Source organism: Larus michahellis, chromosome 9 (genome assembly GCF_964199755.1).
Source record: "Larus michahellis chromosome 9, bLarMic1.1, whole genome shotgun sequence".
Lineage (NCBI taxonomy): Eukaryota > Metazoa > Chordata > Aves > Charadriiformes > Laridae > Larus > Larus michahellis.
Genome location: NC_133904.1, coordinates 20,062,474 through 20,082,876, shown reverse-complemented (window position 1 = coordinate 20,082,876; position 20,403 = coordinate 20,062,474). Strand labels below are relative to the sequence as shown.

General features: G+C 39.8%; 3 protein-coding genes across 12 annotated transcripts in view; 2 read left to right on the top strand and 1 right to left on the bottom strand.

The window, feature by feature from the left end:
* Positions 1-2,250, top strand: part of ACSBG1 (acyl-CoA synthetase bubblegum family member 1) — a 40,917-nt gene extending 38,667 nt beyond the window's left edge. For 4 of the 6 annotated variants that reach the window (XM_074600093.1, XM_074600094.1, XM_074600090.1 and 1 more), the window contains exons 13-14: positions 227-473; positions 1,156-2,091. In XM_074600093.1, the coding sequence (XP_074456194.1) occupies positions 227-473; positions 1,156-1,232 (324 nt within the window). In that variant the 3' untranslated portion in view covers positions 1,233-2,091. Of the gene's footprint in view, positions 1-226; positions 474-1,155 lie in introns of all 6 variants that reach the window. The other 2 variants (XM_074600091.1, XM_074600096.1) reach the window with 2 other exon arrangements.
* Positions 2,251-2,395: 145 nt separating this feature from the next.
* On the bottom strand, positions 2,396-15,959 carry IDH3A (isocitrate dehydrogenase (NAD(+)) 3 catalytic subunit alpha). Of its 2 annotated transcripts, none has more exons than XM_074600102.1 (11): positions 15,716-15,959; positions 13,428-13,490; positions 11,630-11,713; positions 10,100-10,214; positions 9,341-9,528; positions 8,965-9,098; positions 8,275-8,377; positions 8,132-8,196; positions 6,668-6,752; positions 6,023-6,175; positions 2,396-4,054 (listed from the first exon to the last, which is right to left on the bottom strand). In XM_074600102.1, the coding sequence occupies exons 1-11, from the start codon at positions 15,740-15,742 to the stop codon at positions 3,971-3,973; spliced, it is 1,101 nt and encodes a 366-aa protein (XP_074456203.1). In that variant the 5' UTR covers positions 15,743-15,959; the 3' UTR covers positions 2,396-3,970. The 2 variants fall into 2 exon arrangements, with proteins under 2 accessions (XP_074456203.1, XP_074456204.1); XM_074600103.1 differs by lacking the exon at positions 2,396-4,054 and adding an exon at positions 4,996-5,133 and having other exon boundaries at positions 15,716-15,855.
* CIB2 (calcium and integrin binding family member 2) overlaps positions 15,858-20,403 on the top strand; it is a 49,999-nt gene continuing 45,453 nt past the window's right edge. The window contains exon 1 of one of the 4 annotated variants that reach the window (XM_074600110.1): positions 15,858-16,280. The gene's annotated coding sequence lies outside the window, so the exon portion shown is untranslated. The remainder of the gene's footprint in view (positions 16,281-20,403) is intronic. The other 3 variants (XM_074600111.1, XM_074600109.1, XM_074600108.1) reach the window with 3 other exon arrangements.

Below are 20,403 nucleotides of genomic sequence, written 5' to 3'. Positions count from 1 at the left end.
TGTTCATGTCATCTGCATATAAGCCAAAAATATTTGCATTTGGTAGCCAAGTGGAAAGAAAAGCACTATCATCTGTAGGCGTTTCTGCTTTCTAAGGCCTACAGAATGTTTAGGTGTTGATGCTGAGCCTTCTTGATTCTTACTAGTCAGGGAGGACTTGGCTAGAGAAACATTTAATGCCTTGTAAGAGCAATCATTTGATGATTCACTTCATTTGATATTTTAGAGTGTGCTGGACCCAGATACATCTGATCCCACTGACATTCTCACTGAGCAAGCTAGAGACTTCTGCCAGAAGATTGGTAGTAAAGCCACTAAAGTATCAGAGATTGTAGCTACAAGAGACCAGGCGATCTACCAGGCCATTCAGGAGGGAATCAACAAAGTTAACATGAACGCTACTAATAGGGTTCATTGTATTCAAAAATGGATAGTCCTGCCAAGAGATTTTTCCATTTCTGGGGGAGAACTAGGTAAGATTTACTGATTTATATTGAGGTATACACACAGTAAAGAGGCTGCTGATCTAGGATTATTCGAATACAGTTTTCTGTGCCAAATTCTGGGTACAGCCACTAGAGGGAAAAGAAAAAAAGCCATTATGCAGCATGTGTTAAAGAATACAAAAATCAGAGTTTTTGCGGTGTACATATATATCAGTCTGTGCTCATGTACAAGTACAGCTCCATAGATAAATTTCAGATTGCTCTGGGCAATTAAACAATAAATTCTGGTTAATTCCTTGTGCATTACAGTATTAATAGCTTCCAGTAATAATACTGAAAATTTCTCATTAAAGAAAAGAGAGAAGCAAGACAGTGAAAGCCTGACAGGCTCTTAGAATAAACTGGGAATTGTTTAAAAGCCTTCCAAATTACTGTTTAAAAGCCTTTTATTTATTTTTAATGAAAAAAGTAGTAGTGGTCAGTCATCACCCTCTTACCTGCAGTTCCCTGTGAAGTCCTTATGCTTATGTGGAGGCAACCTTACATACCACCACGCTTGCTTCTCACTTTTAGCAGTTATTTACACTTACAGAGTGGGAGGTGTTCTTCCAAACAGGATCTTCAATAGAAAATCTGAGGAACCAAAGCTCAAACTGAGTAGGAATTTCTGTTCCTATTTCTGCTATTGTGACTAACTCCCTCTTTTAAGGTCCAACAATGAAGTTAAAACGGCTCACCGTGCTTGAGAAATACAGAAATGAAGTAGACTCCTTCTATGAAGAATAAGAAGTCTTTCATCCAAGTATTGAGAAAGATCTGTGAGCTTAAGAAAATATTTCCTAATCAAAGGCATTAATGAAGATTTATGCTTGTTTTGGTTTTGTAGTCTATTGAACTGAACCACAAGAAAACTGCTGTGTTAATTTAGTTGTTCCTGATACCTAATCATTTGTCCTCTTTTTACAAAAGCATCTACACAGTGTGTCCTTTTTCTAATACTGTTTTTACTTTATGCCCTAAATGTTGAAGATTAAAAACATCCTCTTGTGTTGTATAAAGTGGGTATAATTCCCCTAGACTGAAACACAATTTTTTTTAATACAGCGATCTTCCTTTTTTTTTTTTCCCCCTACAGGATGTTGCCTGTGACTCATGATATAATTTGGTAGATCAGTAGTTAGTAGTACTGCTTAGTGAAACTGTTGTACCACTCCAGTGATAAAGATGATTATTTTAAAAAAGAAAATAATCCAAAGGGCTGGTTTTTTCCCTCCCAGAGAAGAGTTTATTTTTGTTCACTAACACAACATTTCAGAACCTAAAGACACTCCTCTTCCATTTTTATAGTGGCTAGAATTCAGACTTTTGTGAAAACAGCAACTCGTAATTTCTTAAATCCATGTTAAAATAAGCATTACTATTTATCCTAAAAACAAATAATCAAAAAAGTTCAGGGAATAGCTCCCGAAGACTGAAAGACATAAATAGCAAATACAGCTGCTCTCACATTAAAGTGCTATTTAGAACAGTAACTTCTTTAAAATTGTTTACAGCACTTTTTTTTTTATTGTAAGCAAGAGTTTAGAAGCAATGTTTGTAAGCGTGTACCTGCATGTTTCAATATTCACATTGTACTAATTCTGACAAATGTGAGCTGCATTTCTTCTTCCCCTTGTAAAAGAAGTATTCTGTGAAGGACATACTTGACAGAAAGTTGCCTAATGGGTTTGCTGTTAGTAAGTGATCTTTGGCAGGGTTATAATGGCTAACACAGGCAGGCTACAGCCACTGTTCTTGATCAAAAAAATCATGCAGAATGGGATATTGTTTCCATGTTTCATTACCAGTCATGCATCTTACAGACTTAAGATTTGTTGCAAGTACCAATAATCAGCTCAACATGTAAGACAAGACAACAGCCTAGGATTATAAAAACAAAACAAGCAATAGGACTTTGAAAAGTTTATTTTTCCCCATTTTGTGCGTAATGGTATTTCACAAGTTCTTTAACAATATTAAGCTAAAGGAAACAAGGAAGCAGCAGCTTGTAGAACACCGAAAGAAACGTTGCCCTATTTACCAAAAGCAGACTGCATGAGGCATAAAGCTCACTGTCCCTCCTCCAACATGATGTCAGACTGTATAAAACAAGCTGGGATGCTTACTTTATAGAGGACACTAGATGTTGTTACTTAATGTTGATTTTACTTCTGAAACAACCAGCTTCAACAGTCCAAATAGAAAGTAACTTTGTGGAGTAATATCTATTAATAGAATTAAGCTTTAAGAAGCCTGGTTCTGGCAGTAGGGGTAATCCTGTGCTATCGTCATGAGTTTTAAAATACACATTTTCTTGTAGGGTATACTAATGAAAACATACCTCAAGACATATACAGATCAGAATGACTCTCATGATGATCTGTATGCAATGAAGAAGGGAGTGAAGAGTTGCTTTTGCACACCCATTAAGCTTAGAAAGCAGGGAAAAAAAATAGGCTCAGATCCCCTTGAATAGGGATGAAATGTATTTCTGGAACATAGGCACCAGAGCCAAACCTTTGATCTGTCTTAATCCATTTAGCACTAGTCCCTTACATTCAGAGTTTCTAGAATAACGTTACTAGTCAATACAGTAAGACACACTGAACAGACTATGCGTAAAAGTACAACACAGAAAGCATTCTAGCAGAAGTCATGAAATATTTAGTATAAATTTGCAAAGTTGATACTTTCCCCTCACAATATATGGAAGAAGTAATTTTTTATAATTTACTCTAATTAGAATAAAGTGTGTTTCAGAGAGGAAAACCTGTAAGAATTATTTTGGTATATAGATTTGAAAAATAATTTTACTTCAACATTAATTCTCACCCCTTGCTGGTTAATGGTTGTGGGCTTTTTTAAAATACACAAATAGATTAAATATCTAGAATTTTCTATTTCTTTATTCATGCCCTTGGAGAGCAAAGCTGTATTTCATGAATCACCAGAGTATCTAAAGTGGTTTTTTTAAATTGCTTTTAACATGAGATTGCTATTTTAAGTTATTTTATACCCGTTTCTGTTTATGAAGGTCATCTTGTGCTATTGTTAGGCTGAAAACCTATCTTTTAAATTTCAGTAAGATCAATAAAGTAGGTTTTAACCATTAAGGTGCTTTTACATTTCACTAATTCTGTTACTGGTTTATTTGCATAACTTTTCTTTGTGGAAAGTAAAAACATCCAGTTGAAATGGAAAATGGTAGACAGTTACAGTGGCAGTAAAAGAATTCACTTCCATAAAAATGTTCACCAGGTAGAAAAAAAAATAAATAAGACAAAGCACTTGGAAAAGTCCACTGAAAGCAGGCACAAGCGTCATTTGTAGCCATTTGGACTAAGTTTATTAATGGAGAGGCCCTAACTAAAAAGTTTGCTCTCTTAAGAGACAAGCAAACTATATGCATATGAATATCAGGTTACATATAATGTACTCTGTGTGATGTGTCCTTTCGGAGTTATTATAAGTAGTATGAGAAAAGTTTAGCCTGTATCCCGCACTCTGCGGCAGATCTCCTCTGTGAATTCTGAACACTTGGCGCTACCTCCCAAGTCTTTTGTCAAGACCTGAAAGAAAGAAAAAATAGTATTACTAAAATGTTTTATGGGGATAGGGTTTTCTCTGAGCAGTTCTATATGTTGTTCTTATGTGTTGTGGATGGATACTAAGTAGGGGTGAGAAGGAATACATTGAGTTTGAGTTTTGCTGCATCCTGTACAGCCTTCCTCAATAAGGACTACGCAGACTGAAGTGGGCAGAGAAAACTTGGGTATGAACATCAAGCATTATGTTATCAGATTTCAACATGATTTTATCTTAATTACAGGAAGAAAGTGTGTTTGGCCAAAGCTCTCCAAAGTCCCTTGGCCACATAACAATGTAATTAATTGTTAAGTATTTAAGTTTTCAATAATAAGTTTGTCCTTTGGAAGTAAAATTCACATATGGAGGCTCAGCTCAAAGGCAGCTAATGGAGAGTCATTGAGTAAGGTTTTGGTGTTTGGGTTGTGGTTGTTTTGGTTTTTTTTGAAGGAAACCCACACAGAAAAAAGCACACATAGCTCTTAATGCTGCATGTTAACAGCTCTTTAAGTTTGCTTAGTTTAGTTAAGAGATGGAAAAATGCAGAGTTAAAAGAAACTTTTTCATCAAGTACAAGTCCTGTCTGGCAGCATGAGGATAGTAAAATAAAAATTAAAAAAAAGGGGCAAAGTTGCTTGTCCAACCTAGCTAGATTAAAGCAGTCCAGGAGATAATTTAAAATCATTAGTTTTCCCCTTACAGGACACACACACAGATCTTAATTAAATGGCTGGGTGGAAGGGAGGAAAGGGAGAAATAGCAAGCACGAGAGGCAATAAAGGTTACTATTTTAGGATCTTGTCTTTTTAACTGCATTATGCTTTTTTCAATTGAAAAAGATTCTCTCCGTTGTGAGCATATAACTATAACATTGTAAGTAACTAGTAAACAAGTAGCCATGTCACAAAGCTTGCACTAAGTTATCTTCCGTAGAATTACTGACCTGCAGATGGAGGATTTCATTTCCAGAGCAGTAAATGGGAACTTTACAGGAGCACCTCTTTATTCACTTGTAAGTTTAGATTTTATTTTTTTTAACTGGCTCCTACACACAATAAGATAGCTGCAAACAGACCACTTATGAAATGATGACGACTTTTTGTTTAAGCATACTTATTATTTTTAATTACAAAGCAGCTTCTTATGCTCCTGCCCATGATAATTGAAGCAGCATGGCTAACTGCTAATCCTCTTTAACTGCAATCTTCAGGAACTTTCCAGCCTGGTTTTGGAAAGGTGGACATCAAAGTAGATGAGTGCACCAATAGCATTAAGAGCGCAAATTCAAGTCAGGTTTCAGAGCATAAGCCCCCACCAGAATATCCCATTTGAGTCTCGAATCTGGAGACACTAATTGCTACAAGGAAGTTACATACAATCTTAATGGCAAATGTAAATACTAAATAAAACCTGTTCTTTTGTAGTCCAAAAAGGAGTGAAAGCAGTAATAGGAAAAGAAGAAATAACACTTCTGCTCCTATTTTTTCAGGTCAATTACAGTCAGGACTGAAATGCTTTAAACAAAGTAGATAATTAAACCTGTGAAAGGCAAATGAGTCTCCTTCACTTCAGGATCCAGATTTAAATATATATGCTTTGTACACATTATAAACTTCACAAGTGAAATACGACGAGTTACTTAAACCTCTAATCCCCTTCATGAAAAACACACATCCCGTTCTAGCTTCTAGAGTTCACAAAGCCGTGGAAATGTAAGATGAACGTTACTGAGACACAAGGAATGCTACAGCCTGTCCTTATTACTGAGCTGGGCAGATTTAATACCACCAAAGATAATATAATTACTATTGGAGAAGGACAGCGGCACTGCTTTTGCGTCAGGCTAGCACAGCAGGTCATCCACTGTTCTGGTGTTAATGTTCCAAGTTAATTTTTGCTGTGATAGAATATTATTTTAATTCACTGCATTTATTTGCACATTCTCATGTTACCTTTCCATCTTTAATTGTATCAAAGCAAGCTGTCTCAATTTTTGTGGCATGTTGATGTAGTCCCATGTGACGCAACATCATTACAGCACTCAGAAGAAGGGCAGTCGGATTTGCCAAGTCTTTTCCTGCAATGTCTGGTGCTGTTCCATGAACCTAGAAATAAAAACGAACCTATCTGTTATGATGTCGATACGCTGATTAAAATACCCTAGGCAATCCAAGCGTATGCAAGCCACCTGAAACATAGTCCTCGTGAACAAGCATGTTAAAATAGGACTTACTTCACTGTGATACAGTTAGTGGAAAGGAGATTGGAAAGACCAGACAATTCAGTTCAAAGGCATCGGAAAGGGGAAACTAGGTCACCTAATACCTCCCAATTGTGCCCTTCCAGTTCTGTTTCACTGAGTGTATTTATCTTACAAAAAAGAGGGAAAGAAAGGTGTCAGTAAAAGGATATTCAAAAAACTGTGTAATATGTACTTAAACTCTCTCTGGGTAAAGTTTCAGCATCTTCACAGTAAAAAATAGTTTTACGGAGAACTTAGTTAAATGACAGTCACATTTTATGTCATGGAAAAGTTTTAGATTCTCAAGTTGAGACAAAGTAGTTATTACTACTCTACCCTGCATAAGAAGACTTACCGATTCAAAAATCGCAACTCCATTAGCACCAATATTTCCACTTGGTGTGACTCCAAGACCCCCAATCAGTCCAGCACACAAGTCACTGAAAAAAACCACAAACAAACAGGAAAACCCACATGTTTTTCCATGTGCCTCTCTGCAACATATTACAATATTTTTGTTTCTCATTTTATTGCAACAGTAACTTCTTTCATATACCCACACAGTCTGAGAATAATATCGGGAAAGAATAGATGCTGTTAGCCACTTGTACTCCATTGGAGCATTTGAAAATTTGTAGAACTATGAGCAGGAGACAATTTCATAAAGGAAAATTAAAAGGAAATTCCAAATACTAGAATAAAGCTGATTGATTAAGAAATAGGCACAACAAAAGGTACTCAAAGCATAGAATACCTGTAGAAGTCTCAAAAAGTAGCAAAAATTGTAATGTACAGTTCCCTGTAACTATTATAGAATCATAGAATGGTTTAGATCGGAAGGGACCGTAAAGATCATCTACTTCCAACCCCCTGCCCTGGGCAGGGACACCTCCCACCAGACCAGGCTGCTCACAGCCCCATCCAGCCTGGCCTTGAACACCTCCAGGGATGGGGCATCCACAGCTTCTCTGGGCAACCTGGGCCAGGGGCTCACCACCCTCAGAGTAAAGAATTTCTTCCTAATACCTAATCTAAATCTACCCTCTTTCAGTTTAAAGCTTTATCCAGAAGTCTTATTTCCTCTGAAGAGGCCACAGAACTACTTTTCATTTGTAAAGTCCCTCTATATAATAGGGAAGAATTTTGCTTAAAAGTTCAGATTAAGAGACTTTATTTTACATGTAGTATTTAATTGAATTTATGTTCTAGCTAAAAATTTACATAATGGAAAATGTGTGCTGATGGATTTTGCTTTCAAGACATCAGGTGCGTCTCGTATTAATGTTATTCAAATATGAAATTTAATTTGAAGATAAAGAAAAAATAGAATATATAAAATGAGCTGGTAGGATATTAAGAGGCCACACGTTTCATTCTTCAATGATTACGCAGAATCATTTAACTGTATGGCTATCTTGCTGTAAACATCGTGGTCCCACAGTCATCTTACACAATCTATTTTAGTGCTTAAAATTAGGAAGTTTTTCCACAATATCTAACTAAGCCTTCTTTATTACAATTTAAGCCATTAAATTCTTCACACATGTGGAGAAATTTCTCTTCTGCCCCATCTGAACAAGCAGAACCTTTTTTTTAAATAAGAAGCACATTCTCATCATGTAGCCCCTCCTAACAATATATTAATACTTGAAGTGTAATAATAATACCATCCTTTCTTCCCATTTACAGTCTGATTTATAAAGTTTTAAACTCTGGACGCATAAAATCATCAACCAACTGGATAACGTGCAGTCTGCACAACTGTCTGGAACGCCGCAGTACTGTACATGTTGGTTAGTTTAAATTAAAATCTCCATACCTGAGGATGTCACCATACAAGTTTGGCATAACAAGCACATCAAATTGTGATGGATCCTGAACCATCTGGAAAGAAGTATATTTTCATTAAGGTTAAGAATTTACACTAAAAAATAGCCACAATTAAAACATATAAATACTCACATTCAGACACACAGTATCCAGATACATTTCATTAAATTTAATATCTTTACAGTTTTCTGCTGCCTCCCTGCATTTTCTCAAGAAAAGCCCATCGGACATTCTCCTGCAATTAAATAAGCAAGAGAATACTGCAGTTATTGTAAGCAAGCAATACTGACAATGAAGAGAACTGCATGCAACAGAGGATTAAAGAAAAATATTAGAGTGCAGAAACTTAATTTGTGACTAATTATCATGTTAAATATAAATAATATTTTAAATATATTACATTTAAACTTCCTCCTGAAATATTTTTGTATCAGTAGTTTAACAGGCACAAATTAATTCTCACAGTGACTTACATTCATTTACTACAGGCTTACTGAGTTTGTAAAGGTGGTGTCACGTAATATCACACGTGTTATGACTCAGTTCAGTACGAAGTGGCTTGGAAACTGTAAAAGACACTAGCCATTGTCATTCTCAGTTTTTAAATTAATTTTCCTAGTTTAAGACTATTTTTAAAATAAGAGCTTTTCGAGGAAAGTCGCAGGATTACTGCAAACTTACTAATAAAAACAGTACGTAATTATTACCGCCCATTTTACTTACTCCCACTAGCATCAACAGAAGTTAAGGAAGATTTAAATACTTATTTATAATTAAAAGCATATTATTATTTGTTGTTCTCAGAAAGAAGTGTCAACATACATAATATTTGCCTTGTGCACAGCAGTGACATGGCTTCTCTGATTATTTCTGGCGTACTCAAAAGCAAATTCTGCAATGCGCTTGCTAGCTTCTTCCGTGATCAGCTTGATACTTTGCACAACACCTTCAACAATCTGAAAGACAGTAGTTGCATTGATAGTAAAAGTGTAAGCTATTTTTTCAAGTCATTAGTATGAGTGTTTGCAACAAAGTAGGCAGTCTCAACAATGCATTCCACAATAAAACAACTTTTTTTGGGGTAGGAAACTTAAAAACCACAACCCAGCCTCTTAATACAGGCCACTGTGATGGGCAAATGTTATCATTCATGAAACACAGAAAACCCATCAGAAACACACCCCTTCCAGCAACATACCACATGCTCAATGCCACTGTATTCGCCTTCTGTGTTCTCTCGAATCGTGACAATGTTCACATCTGTATATGGGGTTTTGTACCCTTCAATTGAGACACAGGGACGAACGTTTGCATAAAGGTCAAAGGTTTTACGCAGAAGCAGATTCATTGACGGGTGCCCTGCAGCAATTGGGGTCTTTAAAGGCCCTGAATTAAAAAAGAAAAAAATACAAGGATGAATGAGAAGATAAACCCCTCCACGATAAAGATAAACCCCTCCTCTAGGTCAAGCGGTACTATTACAGAGCATCACTAAATTCTTATTTAACCCTTATGCTGAAATGCCATGGGAATTCTCTGTGCTATCAAGAGTACTGCACAGTGATATTAATCAGCTGGTTAAAGGCCAAATTGCAACCCTTAAATGGAATAGGAGTTTTTACAAAAGGTTTTTACTGAAAAACATGTACACGTAAAAAGATACTATTCGTTAGGAATATAGTTATCACATACTATTGTATATCAACTGCATTAGAAATGCATTCTGCATAGAGTCCAAAGGTCGGTATGTAATAACACCTGACTTTATTTCCTAGAAGATCGATGGAAGTTATGACTTTGAAATGAAGGACTGTTCTAAGACTACAGAAGACTACCTGACAGGCTGTTGCCTACAATTAGACATTTTATTGTGCTACGGATGAAGGTCTTTGGCTTCAAATCAGACTCATGATAAAAACAACAGTATTTAATATCTTTGAATTAACTCCTTAAGTACCTTTTAATCCCATTTTGTTTTTATCCATGGATTCTTTGGCATCTGGAGGTATCATCCACTTTCCTCCTGGTCCTTGGATAGCTGTAACATTCCTCTCTTCCCACTGAATAGGAGCCTAAACACATTTACTCTATGTTAACTTAAATATCATGACTTTTGCTTCAAGCTTTAACTCCCCTTTCATAAAAAGACACATAAGGAAATTTGTCCAGGCCTTCCCAAACAGTTTTTCTCTGGTGAGTGAAAGTAAGCGCGAGACGTTTGAACTCAAAAATAAACAATTTTTTAAAAAAGGTAATAAGGCAAGTGAAAATGAAATAGTATGAGCAACGTTATCATCATAAACTTGAATACAAGATGCCTTCCTAGGTGCCACATACACAGAAATCATTAGAATTGCAATATACATGCTACTTCTTTTAGGCTCTTAGAGCTGTTGAGTTCCTTGTATGCAAGAGACAAGACATTGGAAAACTGAATTCACTGAGAACTCATCATCCATGCTGCCTGGAAGACAGTACATAACATAGATATGCATCTGTTATCTAGCTGAAAATCTGCAAATGTTCCACAATGCTTTCTGAATTTGCATTCATCATGGGAATCTTCTAAGTGGAGACAGGCTGCCACCCATTCATTTCATCAGGAAGGACCATAAAGGAAGAGATACAAGAGCTTTCATAAGCAAATAGAACCAATCTAAACATAATATACCAGAAAATCCCCTTTAAAACAAGGACATCTGATTAAGTATTGCAAATATGCACTCACACACAAATTTAGGTTTTACTGCTGCACACCTCCTCCTTGACTCCCCAGAAACAACCAAAACTATTACAAGGTTTTAATGTATAATTGAAGAGAATTTGACCTTTGCCAAATGGAAGTCGGATAGTTGTGATAGAACGGGAATATGCCTTGGTGTCATTACTAACGTGGAACAATTTAATTGGCATCTTTCCTGAAGAGCTGTATTTCCTTTCAAAGAAACTGGACAAATTATGGTGATGTTCCTCAGATAGGTGGTAAAACAATGCTTGCATACACTTAGTTTTCGTATCACTTAAGTGAACGTGTTTGGCAGTGCAGCAGAGTAACTTGATTTCTAAGCAGAAAAGCTTCAGAGCAGTTTGATTTCTAAGAATAAGCCAGTCCTTTCACACAGCCTTTTGTCAGCACTGGAAGTCACAACAAATGAAAGAACATCCTCTATCAGTTGCCCAGGATTGCTTCATCAACAAGATGATTTCACATGATATATTGAGTTCGTATTTCCAAAAATTGAACGCAGCATTTGCTCTCCACTCTCTACTCCTCTGCCAGCTAAAGGTTTCAAGCCTGGCCTTCATATTGCAATCCCGTCTTTTATTAGCTGAAGCTTCAGGCTCTTTCTATTGTGAAGAAGTTTTAATAGCTTAAACGTGACTTGATCTTTTGGAAGTTAAAGAAAAAACATTTTTAATACGCCTAGTTAACACCTGTTGTTGTAGTTAAACTTACAATGCTTACAGCAAGACAAATATGACTTACTTTGGCAGCATCAAAGATCTTCATGACGGCAGCAGAGATCTCAGGTCCTATGCCATCTCCTGGGATTAAAGTTACTGTTTGTACCTAGGTAAAGAAATACCAGTAGTACAACAAATGAATGCTTGTTTTCTACATAGAAAACATTTTCATGTGTTGTAGGAACCAATAACTACTAGAAAAGAAAAGAAAGTTTCAGCTGCTAAGTACTCACTATGAAGAATAGCAGTGTTGGACAGAAGCGAGAACGACTAGCTTGCTTTCCAAAGGAGCGTGCAAACATTTTGGGAGAATGGTTTAAAAATCTGCCTACTATCTATTTCTATTTCAAAACACCGAGGTTTAAGCTGAAAGGCAGGTTCCTGCTCACTCCTTGAAATGAATGATCTCAGCATACTTTCTTCTTGAAATTTGTTGAGGAGATGATACTACCTAGTTATGGCTCTGTTACCCATAATAGGTCTCCAATATTATGAACAAGCTGCATAGTACTGACACATGCTAGAAAAGGTTCAATTTATGAAAACCTACATTCACCTTAGGGGCAAAAAAAAAGTTTCATGCATATCTAAACTTCTTAAGTGACTTCCTAAAAATCTCAGACCCATTTTTAACAATACCAAGTTATTCTCTTTCCATAAAGTTCTCAGTCTTGTTTCTTTTATCATCATCAAACAGATGAAATAAATTGCACAGCCCAGGCTCACTGAATAACAGGGGAAGAAAGTACTCTGCTTTGATAAAAAAGAAAAAAAAAATATGATCACTATTCTAATAGTACATGTCCCAGCTCTTTTTATTTAAAGATTTCCAACAGTTCTGTAAGTGCTCATTATTACCTACAAAAAAGGCAGCTCAGATACTGCATTATTTGCAAAAACCCAATTAGAATCAACTCACAAGATGTTTCCATCATTCTCCACACAAAATAGTCAGAATTTCAATAAATATTGACTGTGTTTTTTTAACTAATTTGAGCTAAAGAAATTGACTGTGCACAACAAGAGTAGCAAAGCTTCAGATAAAGGAACACTGCTGTTGAGCAAGCACGTTAACTGACGGAATGCCTCAAAATTAGTTTTGTGCTGTCTCACCTTCTAAATCTTTTTATACTGTATAAGATATGAGCAACCCTTCACTTTCTTTTCTAGCTGTTCTACCTGCTGTTCTACAATACGTATAATTAAAAGCCACAGTTCCTCTTTAAAATCGTCCTGCTTAAGGGTGCATGCAGTCGTGCTGAGACCTGCTTCTGCCTGAGCAGTTTTCAAGGCCACCTTCACTGAAAAAAAGGCCCGTGGGCACTTCAAACACATGTACATAAGAAGGTAAAACATCCTACAAGAAAATACACAATCAGCGTCTAAAAATACTTTAAAGAGGGCCTTGAAAAGACATAACTTTAGATGCAAGGTATTCTAGAAGCAGCAGTAAAGTACATCTAGTGCTTAGAGGAAAGCCTGCAAAATAAAGAAAATGAGAAGCTTCTCAGTCTTTCTACTTTGCCCAGTATTTGCCCATTTCCAGATGAAAGAATGGCTTATGTCCACATTTTGCGAAAAGTTTTCATGCCACTTCCATCTTTTGCTTTTTGTATTATCACTTAGGCTTTAATATACAATTGCCAAAACCAGTAATTAACCAGTATAAATCCCGCATGGCATTAAGACCGTATGTTCACTTATTTAGGCCTTACTTTTTGAGAAAGTAAAAATAACAACTGCAATCTTTTAAAAGTAAGTTTCTGAACCCCTTTCTTGAGAAGCTTCTTTAAAGAAAAAAATGGTACTATTATACTCACAGCACTACTAAAACTTCTGGTCACCTGTTTTTGGTTTTTCAAAGCACCTAGCAATCGAGAAACCTGCAAGAATATAAAACAGAAAGATGCTGTTTTACTACACAAATGGGATTTGAAAAAGTTAACAATATTTCAGCAGATCTGCATTTTAAAATCATATTGCTTTAAACTTCCTATCTCGAACTAGGATAAAATCCAACTGAAACAAGAGCACCTAACCCTTTGCCAAGTTGCTCTCTAACATTCTGTGCAGTAATGCCTCCTGTGGGTATTCTTACCACGAGGTGAAGCCAGGACAGCCGGGCTTTGCAGCGCACCGTACTCTCCTGTCTTGCCTGGGGGTGAAGGGAAGTTACTGCACAATAACCAGAGTCCTTACATACTACACATTCAAAATAAGGTTGCAGTAACTCTAAATACATAGATGATATGCTAAGGATTAAAATTCATGGAAAGCAAAATGCGAAATCAAACACTGTCACTGACAGTTGGGTGGACGGTAGCTTTACACATTTTAGGTAATGTTTCCAAAACTACTTTGCATTAGTGTCACTTGTTCCATTCAAACTGTGGTGAATTTTGTTCTTCCACCTTTTACATCCATAGGTTTTGTACTGTCGTCTTCTCCATGCCTGACAGTTTTTAAAAAGCATAATCAAAATGCATATTAAAGACAAAATTCACCATAGCGACAAGCCCACACAGCACAGAAAGAATTACACTTTCTAACATCTGAATATTCCGCACTGGCATAAAGCTTTAAAGCTGGGATACTATCTCAGCTTGAGCTCTTGCCTGGCTGAGCACCACGGACAAAATCCCCTATTGTACCAGTACCGGTAACTTCACTGCAGAAAAATCACAGCCTCCTGATCTTATCCTCCTCTCTAGGATTTTTCATGCCTCTGTGACTTAAGTGTCAGATGACATCGAAGTATAAACGGACTCAGAGCACTTCAGTTCCGCCATACTCACATATGCAGTATGGCTGCAGCTAGCAGGCTAGGCAGGAACATATTTGACAACTGGTATTCCTCTCCTGTACAATTCGTATTTGTTATCTCAAATCTTTACTGACATGTATGCTTAAATGGAGCTGTATGGCAAACGGACAAACTATGTTGGCACTACAACTAGAAACAATACAATTCTCATGTATATTGTAATGAATGCTGTGGGAGAAGCAATTTAAGCTAGAATTTATTTTTTGTTGCAACTCAAGAGACGTACAAAGTCATTGCAACAGGCAAGCAATGTGTACCATGGCAAGCCATATATTTGAGGCAGCAGCTGGAGCAATTAAATGAAAAGGTTAATCTAACTAGACAAGTGTAAGTGCTGTTCTGGTGCAGTGCTTGCCTGTAGTGTCAGGACTCACATTCCAGAGTAGCCCTGGAAAGGAACATTCTGTCTTGCTAGAAATCATGGGCCTGGCACGTTATACTCGAGTCCAACATCCGTAACACTAGCAGAGAATCGGGCTGAACAAAATTGGTCCATTCTGACCTTAAAGCCACGTGTCGTGATTGGCTCTTGACAGTTCTTCTGTATTTCAGCAGATACGTGAAGTGGGGCTTCCTCAGTGACTTACCCTCCAACGGGCTATAACTTACCGGCGGCACAGGCATTTCATTGACCCAGGGCAAAAAGCAGCGGCGTCTCCGTGACGGCCCCGGCCGCCTCAGATCGGTTCAGGGCGGGCCCAGAGGCCGGGCCGCGGGCAGAAAGCCGCCGGCCAGAACCCAGAAATGCTCTCTTTTCCCCAGAAGACTCCGTCATGACCGGTACCGCAGGCTGCCGTCAGCAGCGGCGTTTTTAGCCTCTACCGTTTGCAAGCAGCGCAGGGTGAGCCCCGCACGGGGGGGACCGCGGTGGGCGCACCCCGTTGCCGCCCGGCGGCCGATCCCCTCCGCGGCCTGCCCGCCGACGCGGTGACCTCTACGGCGCGACCTCCGCGCCCGGCCGCGCCCAGAGGGATGGGACGGCATGGGATGGCGCGGCACTGCCCGGCGCCGGCCCGGCCCTCCTCGCTTGAGTAACGGCCCGCCGCGGTACCGTTCCCGGGGGCCGGGCCCGGCGAGGGCAGGGGAAAGAGCTCGCCGCCGCGGGGCCACCCCTCGCCGCCAGCCCTGCGGCCCTCCGCCCCTCGGCGGCGCTGCCAGGGCCCGCCGGCACCGCGACCTTGAGCGCGGGCGGGTGGGCGGGCGGGCGACCCCCCGCGGCGAGGCCGCCTCCGCCGCCGCGGCCAAAGTGAGAGGCGCGCCCCGAGCTCGTCCCCCCCGCCTTACCGTCGGCATCCACGCGGCCGCAGCCATGATACCGCAGGCACCGCTGCTCGCCCAGGCCCGAGAGCGCCCGCGCCCGCCTCCAGACCGGAACCGGCGCGCGGCGAGCAGCGCGCCCCGCCCTGCCCCCGCAGGCCCCGCCCCCGCCGCCGCCGCTGCGGCAGCGCTGAGGGGACGGCGGCCGCGGGCGCCCTGGGCTGCCGCCTGCCGCCACCACCCTGGGCTGGGCTGCCTCCCTCAGCCCGCCCCGGCAGCGGGGATGCCCCCGCCCCCGCCGCCCGGCTCTGTGTGGCCGGGAGCGTTCCCCCTCTTCGCTGCGCCGCGCTGAGGTACCGGCCCGGCCGTGCGTGAGGAGCCGGGGTGGGCTAAGCTCGGTACCGGCGGGGGACCCCGGGCGCTGTCTTCCGTGAGGTGCCGCTGTGGCACGTTGCCACACGGGCCAAAGCGGTTTTCCGAGCGGCCTCCGGTTTTGAAGCGTTCGTTGCTCTTCTAAAATCTCAGCTGCCGTAACTGGGTCGTTTACAGGACAAAACCAGTTGAAGAGTGGCGGGTGTTTGTTGCAGCAGAGGTAAAAACATGCGCTTTAAATGGTCAGAACCCGAAGCTGTTGAAATAGGGCCAATTTAAAATGTGTATTTGCCTTAATTTTTTTTTTTTTCATTTGTCCCATTATTTTTTAAAACGCTGATGGTGCCGTGTGTCAGTCGCAGGAGTGGCTTGGGCTGCGGTGTGGGAGCCCCCAGCTGTGGGGTGTCCCTTGCCCAGCAGGGGAGAGAGCACGCTGCAGTTACAATAAATAAGAATTGAGACAGCTGCCTTAAAGCCCCACCTAAAGCGGCTAGGAAGTGCTTATTCTCCTCTATGCTTGAGCGTGATAAGGTGCCTTGGCATGTTCTTGAAGGTAAAGCACCAAGCTAGAACTAAGGCAGTTTGAGCTCAGACCTCTGGGAATAAATGCTACATCTGACTTTTAAAAGATTTTCCTACTGGTGAAGCGGTGGTGGTTCTTCCACCTTCTGCTTGATCTGCTCAGACACACGGTGCGGAGACTTTTTCTTATGATGTGGTTGGCTCTGCTGCCTAAATAACAGCGTTGCCATGGCTTGCAATTTTGTTCACACTGTTTACATCAACTCTTTTGTTGTCAATTCAAAAAATTAGTTATAGGAATAAACAGGACTCTCAGCTTTGATTTAAAATCAAGACCAAATTTTTAAACTCAGTGGTTGCAAAGACTGATACAAAATATGACTCTAATATGTCCCGAAAATTTAAACTCAAAAGGCAATTTAAAGGAAAACTAAAACTGCCTTTGTTTTCTTCTACTTTTTTGGCAACATAAAGGTTTGGGTTCTATCTCACTATAATTTGGTGCCGGTTTTTTGGTGATGGAGTTACCAAAATACTTGCAGCCTTTCCATTTACTTCTGTCCTGTATGTGCCAGAAAACCCATGACTAAGACACTGTGTTCAGTTTGCTCTTGTCTTGAAAGTGTGAGTAGAAATCCTCAGAGTTGCACAGCACTGACAGACCCTATTTTCTGGGGGTCGCTTGCTCTTTTCCCCTCCCTACCCCCATGACAGGGCACCAGAGTGTACTCACAATTTTTGAAACAGCTGACTGTGTGTATGTTTTATTTTATTTTTGATAATGCTTTGAACTGAAAATAATCTCTCAGATGTTGTCTGTAATGACACTGTAATGACAAGCATGAGGAATTCTCTTGATGTTGATGTTCTCCTGGTAACTACTGCTGGCTTTTCATTTCAGTCTTTAACATCCAAACTGGCCCTGACGATACCTGTTCTAAATGTTTCTGTAACATCATTTTTTTGGGTTCCAAGCTTGATCAGACTTTGTACATAGTGGCTCTTTTGTTCTACTATCTTTACTTTCCACAGCTCACGTGTCCTATTCACTGCTTTTTCCTCCCCTTTTGTAAGTTGAGGGTAACTCCCATCTGAGATTGACCTATGATGTTTCTAGAATGTACTAGCTGAATTTTAAGTGTTTTTACTGTACTGCCTCCCGTGAGATGTGTACATCTGTTCTGCTCCTTCCTTTATACTTGGTGTTTCTTTTGCCATTATGCTTACCAAAGGACTCCATAAATGTTGATGATGTGCTGATCATATATTGATGTTGTTTTCTTGTGTTTTCTGACTGTATCTGCAAGTACTTTCTGGGTTTACACTTTGATTGTAAATTGAGGGGAGAAATCATTTTTTACGTATATTTTCAACAACTATTGGAACAGGTTTTTGGTCCGTGTCTTATAGGTGCTACCGTAATAAGACTACAATAATAAGCCATTAATAGTGACTGGTTTGGATCTGTTCTGAGAAGGGCTAAACAACACAGTAATAAAACCATCAGTAGTTATTTTGCCTAGAAAAAAGATGCCTATGTAGAGAGAGCAGTAGTTTCTTTTGCCTGGTAATCACTGTATTGAGACTCCCTATGGGGAAATTTATGATATTAAATGTAGTCTGCTTAAGAAACCATTAGTTTTCTTATCATTATTTTGTCCCTGAGGCAAAGCATTGTCTTGTGTAAAACACATTTAATAAAAAAATATCATTTTTACTTGATTTATTATGAATAAATTACGCTTAATTTATCATAACCAGGCTGGATGGGGCTTTGAGCAGCCTGGTCTAGTGGGAGGTGTCCCTGCCCAGGGCAGGGGGGTTGGAATGGATGATCTTTAAGGTCCCTTCCAACCCGAACCATTCTGTGATTAATGAAATGCAGTCAGAAACCTCCACCTTTCAACATAGCGTATTTTATTAAGCTAGATAGATAAGATCATAAACCCAACAAATTTGGCACAAGGTTTTCCTTTCTGTTTGTTTTCTTTAGCATTAAAAGCTCTCTACAGAAAGCTCTCACTCATCATAACAAGTGTGTTTAGTCATATAGTCAACACTTTTCATCAGTTTGAGGGCTGTGAGTTTTGTGTCTTTCTCAAGTTCTGTTTATTCATTCATAAGTCAGGGCTCAGTCCCATGAATGAGGCTGAATGAGGCTAGCACTTCCAGACAAATTTGGCGGGGGGAAGGGGGGGAAATCTAAGCATCCTATCGGTCATGTGTTGGAAAAGCTACTTTTCTATCTACTGCAGTAGTGTCAAACCATCATTTTAACTTATTTTAGGATTTGTATTTTATAACTGTGTATTTACAGCTCATTTTTTATTTATAGTTTGCAATAACTATTAAATAAGAGGCAAGTGACAGTTAGTGAAGCATATTGCAATGGTAATGGTTTGTAGCTCTGTAGCATTTTTCATTTAAAGGACTCACAAGCTTTTTAACTATTTTATCTCCATAGAACCTTTTGTAGGTGAACGTTATTATTCCTCATTTACCTGTTAGCAAACAGAATTTTGAATAGGGTTCAAGTAAATAACACAAGCCCCAAAGACTTGGCGTGAATTTCAACAGCATCAGCGGAGATAGAATTTTTCCCTTGTAATGACTGCAAGTAGTGTAAGTGCCTAGAAAGTAGCAACAGAATAAAGGTAAAGGCAGCCCTTCTAGATCAAAACTGTTCTTTTTGCTAACAGAGTGCACCTTTATGAAGAGCTAATCTGTGAGGAAACATCTGTGTGGGACAGAAATTGTTGGAATATTTGGTGTAATGGGCATGAAATCTTGCAGGTTCTTTTTTCTGCAACTGAAAGGATAACTTTTGATTATGTCTATATAGGAAAACTCAAAAACATTGTAGCAAACCAACTTGAGCAGTGAAGGCAATATATACATGACTTAAAAGGCAATAGATACACGACTGTTAAAACTCTGTGTGGATCCTCTCGTTAACAGGTAAAGTGATCTCTGTTCGTAGTATTGTGATCTTCCTTTGAGGAATAAGAGCTTTCATACTTAAACCACAGTCAGATTCTCACTGCATAATTTACAGAGGCAATTTAAAGTAGTATGACCTCTCTGTTAGAGGTTATTACACTTACACCTCTACTAATAAGTCAGAGCAAAGTCATCTGGTGTGGCCGGCAAGGCTAGCGACAGTTCAAAGCAGGAGGCTTTGCACTGAGGGCCATCAGGAGCGCTAGCATGATTTGTCCCACTCCCTGAGCTCCGGCTGTGGAAACCCGTCCCTGCAGCTGGGGTCAGATGGCAGCCGGCAGCCTTAGCTGGGTATTAAGCTATTGCAGCTGACAGCCATCTTGCTCTAAAACACTAAATCTGCTGTACATGCTTGATCGTATATTTTCTGCTCTATGAATTAAACTTTTAAAGCAGATGAACAGTGGCTATTTAACCATGTTCTCTGGTATAATGGCCAGTGGAATGGCAAGACTACTGAATATATACATAGAAAATCACTGAATGGCAGGGGTTGGAAGGGACCTCTGGAGATCATCTAGTCCAACCCCCTGCCAGAGCAGGGTCACCCAGAGCAGGTTGCACAGGAATGCATCTAGGCGGGTTTTGAATGTCTCCAGAGACGGAGACTCCACCACCTCTCTGGGCAGCCTGTGCCAGGGCTCTGCCACCCTCAAAGTAAAGAAGTTCCTCCTCATGTTTAGGTGGAACTTCCTATGCTCAAGTTTGTGCCCGTTACCTCTTGTCCTGTTGCCTGGCACCACTGAAAAGAGCCTGGCCCCATCCTCCTGACACCTACCCTTTAAGTATTTGTAAGTGTTGAAAAGATCCCCCCTCAGTTG